This window comes from Seriola lalandi, unplaced genomic scaffold, assembly GCF_002814215.2.
Source record: "Seriola lalandi dorsalis isolate HSWRI2012SDOR001 ecotype SW California unplaced genomic scaffold, Sedor1 jcf7180002052929, whole genome shotgun sequence".
NCBI lineage: Eukaryota > Metazoa > Chordata > Actinopteri > Carangiformes > Carangidae > Seriola > Seriola lalandi.
In genome coordinates, this window is record NW_019523482.1 from 472,810 (window position 1) to 484,657 (window position 11,848).

The following is an 11,848-nucleotide window of genomic DNA, read 5'->3' on the forward strand; positions in this document are numbered from 1 at the left end:
AAATGTGAAAAATGCTTTCTATGTAAAAAATAATATTATAACAATAGTAGATTATATTGAATAAGCTGTTTAATCATTAAACAGGTCTTTACTTAAATTACCATCACACGCTAAGACCCACAGTGTATAAGGGTGTGGGACCTGATCCAGGGATGTGATCAGACGGATAAATATTATTCGCTTATTTGTTCATTTAGTCACGTGCACTGATTGTGTACATGGTGACTTGAAATTTATTTTGATTAACACTCACCATAGGCCCGGATCTGATTTAAGTGTCTGACCGTGCGCCTTGGCTTAATGATCATTTTTCAGAAAAGTCTTAGTTATACACCGTTATTCACAATAGTTTCTTTTGATTTGGCTTGAGTTAACGTTTGTAAGGCTATATTTAAATTTGCGTGCAGTCACAATTAAAATATTAATGTGGTGTGGTACTTTTATTTTCATCCTATATTTGCCTGGCAACAGAAGGCTATATATGTACCAGCGTGTCATGACGTACATCCTGAATTATGGTCAGTGCTGACATCACGGATTCACTTTGTGGTCTGATCTTAGGATTTTTAAAAATGCATTTATTTATTTATTTATTTCAAAATGCATATGCTCAGGGGAACAAATGAATAAAAGGTTACATGATCAATGTACAATTCATTGTTTGTCCGTTTGCTCCGACCTACTTTAAAGAAGACCACAGTTGGTGAGAAGCCAAAGATTTCACTGAGCAAACCCTAATTTAAAAGAACTTCAATTTGCCTGCATAATTGCACTTTGATTTTAGGCTTAAAATCACGTTTTCTTCATATTAAGATGGTAGAAAATATACTTTTAATTTAACATCCTGTAGATGTTTGACTTTATAGACCGGAACAAGTCTGGCTACGAATGACTCGCATGAACCTTCGCAAGTAAATTTTGTGCAGAAACGAAATGACTGCCGAGTACGCGTGTCAATCATGTAGTCTTAGGTAAAGGTGTATTATCATTGGGTAGAAGAAATGCAGTTGCAGATTTCATGAAAACAACATAACACCACGGGGCCGTGTTCTTTTTTACCTCTCGCACCGTGTCTGCAGCCTGCTGAATATTTCACACGGGCCCTGTTATGCAACGTTTGTAACCTTGAAGAGGTTGCAGCATCACTGGTGCAGACGCGCTCTGCGGGGAAGAGGCCATAGATTACACTGTATACTTGTTTAATTACTCACTTGCGTAGTTCACTGACTCGCCACGGTTCCTAAATAGATGTCTGATTTGGCCTGTTACACTAAATAAAAAATCAAACATGGATGTGTCTTACATTTCTCAGTTTTATTTATCAAGATCATCTTGGAGAAGTATAAAAGTGTCATCGTATTAAGAATAGATCGCACATTTGTGGAAAGAGGTGTGATTTAGTGTCTGTCCTATGTAAATGAAGGCTTGAATCTCTGAATGAATGATTGATTCTGTGGCTTCAGAGAGGTTGAGCAAAAAAAGAGCAAAAGACATAATAAACAATTAGATAAACAAATGTTTACATATGCTCAGGTGCATATTTGTCACTACTTTTGTGCATCACACGGGTCACTTGGGAAACAATTTGTAGCTGTGAGTGCGTGAGATGCCACAGGCTAGTAATTAAAACAACTTACAACTGCCAATAAAACTGACAGTAGAGTCAATTAAGTGCACGACACATTCCTGGCCTGCGCTCATTAAACTTGTGCACATGTCAGTCATTTCCCGCAGGTACACAGCAGTGTGGCTGAGGTGCGAGGAAACTGTAGTAAGAAATGGTTCAATCTGAGAGGTTACGTAGGCTGTAAGGTTGTGCGGCTGCAGCAGGAGCAGAGTTAACAGCAACAAACTCATAAATAAGGTGATCCACCGAGGCGCTGCCATCCGTGAGCCCCCCACTCTGTACGAGCCATTCTCATGGGGGACTGAGATCTTGTCCACGTCTCTGAGCCTTAGTGAATCCCACTTTTTTACATCGAAATTGCGCACAAGGGGGCCGACGTCCATCTCTTTCCGGGAGGGCAGGGGAATCTCCTTAAGGACCTGTAATCTCTCCCGAAACTCCTGCATCTGCTGCAGAAAGCACAAGGGGTCGGAGACGCTCCTGAAAGACTCCGCGATGCTGAGCGCCAGTCTCTGCTCTTCCAGTGCTGCGCTCAGCTTGGTGATCTCCGGGTCATATGCTTGCATCACCACCAGCTTCAGTGTTTCAAAATCGGAGAGGATCTCATTCTTTTTGCATTCAAGTGCACTGATGAGCTTGTCGAAATAGTCTGTTACCTTTTCTGCGTCCTTGGTCACGGACTGAAGAGCCTTTTTCTTACTGGTTTGTAGTGTCTCCAGGCAGGACAGGATATCTGCACTCTGCCAGCTCTCCACCCCGTGAAGCAGCTCTTCAAACGCCTCCTTCTCATGGTCATATGCCTCCTCCAAGGAGCAGAATTTATGCCCTTTGTGGTCATCTGTAGTTGCGCAAAACCCACAAATTAGTTTTAAGTCCGTGGCGCAAAATATGTTAAGAGGCTGGTCGCAGTGTTGTTTACAAGCAGACATCTTAGGCAGAACCCTTATTTTGCTGTACTTCTCCACTATTCCGCGCAGAGAGTAGTTGATCTGCAGGCTGTTTGCGCCGTTGTGAGGGGTCTCTTTGCGGCATGTGGGGCATTTGAAAGGTGTTCTGAAAGCTGGACCTCGGTTTCCTTCCAAGAGTCCCTCCAAGCATTTCTTGCAAAAGCTGTGTGAGCACAGCAAGACCCGTGGGTCCTCGAAGAGACCGCAGCAGATTGGGCAGGTAAGTTCCTCTTCTAGCTGCTCCATGGCATCCTGTAAACACATTACCCAGGCGTCAAATCGTTGCCTAATTTAAATAAAAGAGCAATAAATCAACACTTCATAAAATAGACTACATAATACGCACTCACACTCAGAGATGCTGCTACGTAAGGGAGCAGCAGCAATATATTACACACGAAAATGCTGTAGCATCACAAAGGATACAGATTTTGCAGTCATGTTCCAGCTGTGTCTGGTGTATTCCCATCCTCAAAATGAAACTGACTTGCATTGCTGTAGCCGCGCAAAAGGCTGACAGGCGCTCTGCCAAAGGCTCCGTTTGCCAATCTAATGTTAAGTAACATCCTGTGTTTGGTGTCTCTCTGTAACCAGCTGGCGTTGTAAAAAAAAAAAAAAAAAAAAACTTAAAAACGCGTCGCAAAAGCAAGTTGAATATAAGTCAAAATCAATGATAACTTTACAGACGATTTTCTCCTAGCTTTGTATTACAGAGTAGCAGGACGGTGGTTAGCTGTGATGAATCCTAAATTATCGCCGCCTAACCAATCCAATGCGACAAATTAGCGACAAACAGGGTTCACGTTTGCGTTGCTCCTGTTGGCAAGGTACTGAAGGAGGGCTGTGACAGATTTTGCAAGCGCATAGTAACATGCAACTACTGGACCAAAAGAATCACTCACCAGCTGCTGAGACGCACAGTGCAACGCAATCATGGCGCTTGTTGCTGTGCAGACTTCGCCCTTTCCGGGTATGGAGTTAACTGTTTCAGTGGCGCACAGAAAATTAAGATACGCTGCTTCCTCGGTATTTGCCCACACGTACACCCACGGGCGTGATACGATGCCATTAATATGAAAGCTACTGGTATTTCGATTTATTCGACAGTTTAATTTTGAACATGACGGATGTTTACGTTTTTGTCCCTGCAGGGTAACTTGCAGAGGATCCCTGCCAGTTGGATGGGGGAGGGGCTGTTGCTATGCAAAACATTACAGCGTGAAAAACTGTCAACTAGGTTTTAGTCCGAGCTTGGCACCACAGGCTTTTTATACTGCCCCACTTCAGTCACTCGTGTGGGCACTTGTCAATATATGCATGTGTAAACAGTTAACACGATAAAGGCGCCCAAGTGCATCAACTGGTATGAAGAGTAAACTTCAATTCTGTGTCGCACTGAACAAAACAAGTGGCAGATTATCTGCGCACAGTGAGCGAACAGAAACGGAAATAAGCTAGAAACATCAACACCATTGGCTTCATGTTTCAGCCAGTTCAAATCAGCCTCTTAGAGTGCTATTCACTTATCAATTTATATTAGCATTTCAGCACTTGTGCACTACTAAACATTTGATGTTTTCCTCCCGAAACTCACTTTTTGTTCACTTGTGATTATGTAACTTCGATATCCAATAGTTACTTAGTCACGTGTAGAAATTTTGACCTTGATTTTCTTCCCTTGTTTCCATGCCATCAGGAGCAACTGCCTATCTTAGCCACTGTGATTGGATACAGTGGGGTAGCGGGGGCTTATGTAGCTCCGACCTCTGCCGCGGTGTGTCGCTGTTGTTTGAGGGGAGTCTGACGTTTGAACGGCGAGCGCTCTTTGGTTTGATGGTATGAGTTTGTTTCCGGATGTTTAGCTTAGTATCGGACAAGAATGGCTGCGATGTTTACGTGTTGTCTAGGCTGCTGCGGAGATGGCGGATCCGGGCATATTCCCCTCAAAGAAATGCCCACGGTTCAGTTAGATACCCACCACATGGGTAAGTGAGTTTGTCTTTAATTTTCACAACTGATGTACAGATAGTTTATGTCTTCACACGTCGACATGGTTGTGTTGTGACTTGATGGTTTGCTACTTCCGTTACCATTAGCTAGCTAGCTAACTGTGCTATTGAATGTTTTGTGGCAGAGTGGTTGCAGACAGTTGTGTCTATTAAACAAACCGTCATTATACCGCCCATGAGGTTATCGCGTTGTTTTATACGACACGACTTGGCGCAGCGACACGAACAAATAGAAAAACTGGGAAATCTGACCGCTTCTCTCTTGCAAAGACATGACAGATAGTTTTCAGAATAGACATTTCTCAGTTTTTCACCAATTAAACTTTAAAGATCCCCTCAGTTTTACGGTAAACACAGAAACTTTGATTCTACACTGCGAAGATCAAACATACAATGGAAGTAACAATAAGAAAAATACATTTTTGAGTTGAGGGACATGAGGTATTATTTGTCTGAGTTGTATTTCATTAATCTTAGCTAACCTAACCTCAGATAAGCAAGGATTCACAGGGGAAATGCAACTGAAGCTTTAACTTATTATATTATAGTGTCGAGTGTTGATTTTGAAATACAACAACTGGTTATTGAACATAAACCTAAAATACTCCTCTTGAATAACTGACCCACCTTTTTACCCTGAGGAATATCTGGATTTTCAAATGGCACCTGCAGAGAATTCATACTGTCCAACAATAATAATAATAGTAATGCTGACACGATCAGCAGATAAACCAACCACCAAAAAATGAATCAACAATTTTGATCTAAAAAGTCATGTATTTATTGTTTATTTGTTTTCACTTAAAAAAGGTTCAATTATTAAAAAAATATAGAGATGTTCACAAAGACCCTCACACATATGGAAACACATTTTACCTACATATAGTCAGATATAGATAGATATAGATAGATAGATAGATAGATAGATAGATACTTAATTCATCCCCTTCGTTGGACAAAGCAAACCGTTAGAAGCTGAGCACTTGGAAAATATGATAAGGATTTTATAAATTTACAGAAATTTTATAGACTAAATAATTCCTTGATAATTCAAGAAATAGTTGACAGAGTAGCTAACAATGAATATCAGTTCTTGTCAAAATTACTTATATGAATTTTATGTGTTTGAACTGAAAAATGTATTCTTTTTTTTTTTTCTTCCAGGCACAGATGTGGTCATTGTAAAGAGTGGTAGGAGGATATGTGGCACTGGAGGCTGTCTGGCCAATGCTCCTCTGCACCAGAACAAAAGTTACTTTGAGTTTAAGATCCAGTCCACCGGTAGGCATTTGGTTTTTAGTTGATCACCCTACTCTCATACCTCTCATGCCTTCTTTCCCTTCCAGATTGCCATTTTCTAGTGCATTCCAAGTGGTGGTTATTGATTCTGACACACTGTACTTTTTAGTAGCTACACTATCTTGTGACTGCATGAAAACTGATGGAATTCTGTTTACTCACAAGGACAGCATCTGAAACCACGAGATATTTTCTTTCTTCCACATAAGATTTTAAGCAAGGCCACCCTCATGCAGCTTCACGCTAGTCACAGACTGGTTTTGCTATGTAACATTTATTTTTCAATATGCTATGTATGTGAATCACACCTACCAACTTTTTATTGCAGCTGGTCTTTGTTATAAATATTAATGCGTTATAAGCTTTGTGTTTTAAGTGTTTGAAAATAGCAGGTACTTTAGTGTTGTGCTTTGTGTTTAGGTGTGTGGGGAATAGGTGTGGCCACGCAGAAAGTGAATCTTAATCAAGTGCCTTTGGGCAGAGACACAAACAGCCTAGTCCTGAGGCATGATGGGTCTGTGTACCACAATAATGAAGAAAAGAATCGTCTACCTGCAAACAGCCTTCCCCAGGAAGGTGACATTGTTGTAAGTTCAAAATGTATTTTATTTGATCCTGAATTGAAGTTTGAGACCAAATCTTTGAATATTTTAAGTGTTACCAGTTGCTTGTCAAGCTGAAACTTTTTCTTATCTGAATCTTCATCTTGTCAAATAAATCAGAACTGGCAAGTGTAAACACATACAGACACCAAATTTATTAATGAACTGGACTCATGAGCAGGGAAACCGGTTCCAATCCAAAGATACCTGTTGCCTGACATGGGGAGTGACATGATTTCGTGCAGAGTAAAGGTGCACTAATGCTTGCTGGAATTCCTTTTATCAGTCTAGTCTGTACACATATTGAGCTATCTCATGGTCTACCAACAAGCATGTGACTTTAGATTGTGTGTATTTACAAAGTTAATCAACCTCTAAAGACTAATCATCTATTAGGAGTACTGCGGGTAAGCCTGTTCCAGCAGGCCTCTGAGAGGCACAGTAGTAATAGATATTTTGGGTTTTTCCTATCAGAACTCAATGGACAAATGGACTGTGGAGCAGTTTGTGTCCTACGGGTGCAGGTGGTTGCAGCACAAAGCACAGCAGGGGCATGCGAGAGCTGTTTTAAGACACATGCCGACCTCTGCCTGTCAGTGTCAACAAGTGTGTCATTATCTGTATGGTGGAGTTTGCCACATTTTACCTGTTTATTATAACACAAATCACATTTCTTTCTTTTTCCCAGAGCTAAAAGCTTTCTTGATTTATACTTACTCATGCTCATTTTATGACACTATATGGCTCGGCTAAAGAATAGACCAAAACAGCTTAGAGCTACCACAACTGGAACTTAACACTGGCTAACTTTGGAGACCCTCTAAGTCCTTTAGTGGCAGTACTGTATTTTTGTGAGATGTATCAGACCCCCACAACCACCACCACTATATACATGTGCAAGTGTACATAAGACATGTATGCCGGCGAATGTCGATGAACTTGTCATACTGCAAACTAACTAATTGTGCAAAATAATGGGAAGGAATTCAGGTTAGCTAGTGAAACTGTTATCACACCCTGAATTCAAATATACAATGCTACCACCACTGAGATCCATGCATGCAAATATGCAGTGCAATAAGTGTGTGTTTATGACTAATAGGCTGCAGGTTCATGGAGCAGTGTGTAAAACTCACATGCATTGTCATCAGTTCACTTTATCATTTATTCCTGGACAATGACTCGAAGCTCTGACTTTGTTCAACACATATTTTCAATACAAAGGTCTTTTTTTGATGGTTTTAACTGATTTAGGCCACACACACACACACACACACACACACGCACACACACACACACACACACACTTCAGAGGCAAAAGAGGCCACCATAAAGACATGTAATACACAAATTTTGTGCAGATACTAAAATCATGCATTTATAAAGTCTATGATATATTAATAAAATGTTGTCAGGTAGTGAAATCCTTAATCTACCAGAAAATGTGTAATCATGTCATGTATTTATATCCCAATTTGTGTCAGACACATTTTCTTCTTTGATAGAGTCTCATTGTAACTGCAGGAAGGAGAGGAAGGCAAAGAATACTGCAGGACAAAACGTATACATACTTGGGTTTTGATTTTATTTGGCTAAACCAAGCCTTTCCTGCTCCTCTTGAATTAGACTGAAAATAGGAAAGAGTCTCAATCTTCCACTAGTTTTCATCAGAAACTTTGGATAGCCAGGCTATAAATATGAAAGTTTCTTTTTGACAATTAAACCAGGTTTAAATGTGTAATCATATTCACATTGATTAGTTTTAAATTTTTGTCTATATTCCTCAGGGCATCACATATGACCATGTGGAGCTGAATTTATACCTGAATGGAAAGAACATGCATTGTCCTGCCTCAGGAATCCGAGGCACTGTATACCCGGTTGTTTATGGTAAGTTTATTTGTTGGCTTGTTGACTTGTTAACCAAGGTTTGTACTAATTTCTTTAAAATTGAAGCTAATTTATGTGAATATTATTGACTGTGGAACTGCTTTCTCAGAAATGCCATTATAGCGGTTACAATTTTATTCCACTAGAGGGCTGCATTTGTACATTTTTACATAACATTGGCCAGCTCGGGTCATTACCATGGTCATTAGTTGTACTTTAGAAAAAAAAACTTTTATTTGAGCACAAACAGATTTTACTTTCCCAAGAGTGAGTTACGTGAATGAAACCAAATAAGGTCTTTAGAAGAAAGGGGCAGTCTTACCACATAGAAACAAGACATGCAGGTTTTATTCTAGTCAAAAGCTATAGCAGATGATTTCACTGACTGTCTTGCTTTTTGTTGCATGTTGAGCTAGTCAGTGAAATCAACTGGTGAGTTTATGTTGGAAAGAAAACATGTAAACTGTTGATATTTAGTGGTAGCTTTGTATGTTACTGGCCTACAGCAACAATAATGACTAATTTGTTTGAGCTTTCTTGTGCAAATACCCTAAAGCACTGCTGCTTTTTTTTTTTTTTTTTAGAAAATATTATCCATGTGATCAGAGCATGACCCTGGGTGCTTTCATAAATCTCATGTCAAACTATTAACTTTATTTTCTGTTGTGTATGAACAATAATATTATCCATATCCAAAGGGCAAGAGAAACTTTTTTGGCAATCAGGATCATGACTTCACTATTCACCATATTCATATTCATGTCATTTACAGCAATGTCAGCTATCTACAACTCTTGACTCAATTTTGTAATAATTGCTCCTGAGTTTTCATGGGAGAACAACTGTTTTTCTGTTTTAAACTACACTTTTGAAATGTGGGGCATAGACAGTATCTTATGAAACCAGTGAATGACACTTATCTCAAGTGATAACTAAGTTCCTCAAACATCGCCTCTGCTGTTGCCACACCTCCAGTTGATAACTAGTGAACAGTACTGTAAGTTGGTGTGGCTTAGAAGTGGTGCTGCTTCTCTAGCTGAGAACCAATTTGCATAACAAGTCAATTACAAGTCTGACCAGGTATTTTAAGCTGAATTTGAGTTGATATCATTCTAGCACCCTAAGATTTCAGTATTATGAAACTTGAACAGTTTTAATGTTGACATCTGTTCAAATGAAAGGCCTTTCTCAGGGCTGATAGCTTGTCAGAGCAGGAAAAACACAAGTGTCAGTGCTAACATCAGAAACTACAACATCTTGTAATGGGATCACACCGCAAAGCCTGTCAACATTTTGACGTTCCAACCTATAAGTACTCATAGTCATTACTACATTATTACATGACTACTCAGTACTCATGGATCAGACCACACTCATCTTCATTTGAAAAAATCTGTCCACAGACAGACATATAAACACCTACCAAAGTAGTCAGAACTGCTACTAGGTGTCTTCAGGACAACAGTTTGCCATGATTACACACACACACACACACACACACACACACACACACACACACACACACACTCTCACACTCACACACTCGCAAGATGAAAACAATACTAGCAATGCAGTTGCGACGGGTACAACTGCTTTCTGTTTACATGAGCTGGTTCCAGGGTCCTGGTGTTGTGCATGTCTCTCTGTCATGGCTTAGTGGGGCACTTGATGAAACTGCCATCATTAACTAAATTTGTTTAATCTGAGCTTCTCCTTCCATGACAATTTTCCAACTTGAAGGCAGTTTTCTCAATCAACTTCTTACTTTGAGTGATGTGAGCATACACACAATTGTCTGCACAAGTTAGAATAGTTTTGGTTATTTCATATGAAGAAGTTTTGCATTTGTGTTTTTCTCTGTTCTTGTCTCACTGGGGTGAATTAGAAAAAGGTAATAACATGAAGCAACATTTCAATTAAAACATGAACAGTCTTTTGGTTGTTTGGTAATGTTGCCAGGCCACTGTCAATCAAACTTGATCAATCCACACCCAGAGTCCCAGTGAAGCAGCTGAGCCAAAGTTTTGTTAGTTATCTCTTAATGATAATATGTAAGCATGGTTTTTCTGATGTTATAGAGAAATGTTACAATTTTAAACTAAGTTTCTAGTGGCTTAAAGGTAAATATAAATGTTGTTGTTTAGGTAATAGGTTAACATTTACACAATGTCTAAGCTTGTGCTTTCTCTTCTGTTGTTGCAGTGGATGACAGTGCCATCTTAGACTGCCAGTTTAGTGACTTCTATCACACACCTCCACAAGGATTTGAGAAGATCCTCTTTGAACAACAAATCTTCTAAAGGAGCACTTCAGCCTTAGCCCCTCTTTACATTGTTGTCCTCCTCTATATCTCATAGCAACCTCTGTGGCACTACAGTTTGACCTTGATTGAATGTTATCTCAATGTGTGGCTTGAATGCCTGTTTTGTTTCCCTTGATTACTCTGTCTTGCTACTGCTGCTCTGGATTGATGTTGGAGTATCCTTCAAGAAGTGGGGATTTCTGATCATTGTTCGGCCGTGATGGGCTGCTACAGTCTATGCTGATGGGAAACTCAAATCATTACCTTGTGTCAGTAGTAATCACCCTGTATTAACTGAAACACTTTAAGTTGCTGTCAACATCCTCAGTCTGTGAGTAGATGCCAGGATCAGAAGCCATGTCTGATTGACAGTGCTTTATAGTCATGTTTTTTCATATGTAATCTACTAAATGCTAAACTGGTATCTGGCTCTATATTTATTTGTATTTATTTGAATCACAGATCACAGTGATATGTTAATTTAGTTTGACAAAAGATGCAATTTCTGGGCCATCAAGAGTTTGTGGACTAATTAAGGATCAGCTTTCAGGACTGACATATCATTCAACAATATCCCAATTATGTTTATGTTGCCTTCTTTATGTAAAAATATAATTAAAAGTGGGGATATCGCAGCATTTCATGTCACTGCTTCAATTTGAGTTTAGACAGAGATGGTTTAATATACAAACTCCAGTACACCAGTGCACATTCCAAGGAACAGACAGTGGCTGAAGTTGACTTTTCACTGAGGTATGCTGAGGTGATGGTGCTGGAAAATGTTTCATGAAGTGAAATGTTTCTTAAATTCTGTGAGACTAATATGTATTAAGCCTGATTCCTATCAACTCACTTCTATGAATAGCCATTTAGTTTTCCCACACTTTTCTTGTCATGAAATCTTTTTATGGAGTATTTATTCTAAATATCAGAATATTACCAGAGCTGGTGCTGGTTGTCTCTGATTAGAGATATATGGCTAAAAATGTCAATCTGTTGTGTTGTATTGGCATTGCATATCTGCTGCTGAAGTGTGACCGCTAAATATTTCAGATGCTTGTCTTCGTTTGCACTAATGATGTTATTGTACAAGCAAATCCAAATATTGTTGATTCATTAAACTTTTGTGTCTGGAGGCATCCTTTTTGAGTCCTGAGTAGTTAAGTTGCGTA

At 39.5% G+C, this 11,848-nt stretch overlaps 2 protein-coding genes across 3 annotated transcripts; one reads left to right on the forward strand and one right to left on the reverse strand.

The window, feature by feature from the left end:
• Positions 1 to 1,295: 1,295 nt before the first annotated feature.
• Positions 1,296 to 3,680, reverse strand: trim13 (tripartite motif containing 13). 2 transcript variants are annotated; one of them, XM_023400710.2, is made up of 2 exons: positions 3,477 to 3,680; positions 1,296 to 2,826 (listed from the first exon to the last, which is right to left on the reverse strand). In XM_023400710.2, the coding sequence occupies exons 1-2, from the start codon at positions 3,507 to 3,509 to the stop codon at positions 1,624 to 1,626; spliced, it is 1,236 nt and encodes a 411-aa protein (XP_023256478.1). In that variant the 5' UTR covers positions 3,510 to 3,680; the 3' UTR covers positions 1,296 to 1,623. The 2 variants fall into 2 exon arrangements, with proteins under 2 accessions (XP_023256478.1, XP_023256479.1); XM_023400711.2 differs by lacking the exon at positions 3,477 to 3,680 and adding an exon at positions 2,925 to 3,455.
• Positions 3,681 to 4,187: 507 nt separating this feature from the next.
• On the forward strand, positions 4,188 to 11,817 carry spryd7b (SPRY domain containing 7b). Its single transcript, XM_023400712.2, has 5 exons — positions 4,188 to 4,559; positions 5,748 to 5,864; positions 6,303 to 6,469; positions 8,272 to 8,374; positions 10,577 to 11,817. Exons 1-5 carry the CDS (start codon positions 4,454 to 4,456, stop codon positions 10,672 to 10,674), a joined length of 591 nt encoding a protein of 196 aa, XP_023256480.1. The 5' UTR covers positions 4,188 to 4,453; the 3' UTR covers positions 10,675 to 11,817.
• Positions 11,818 to 11,848: the final 31 nt, after the last annotated feature.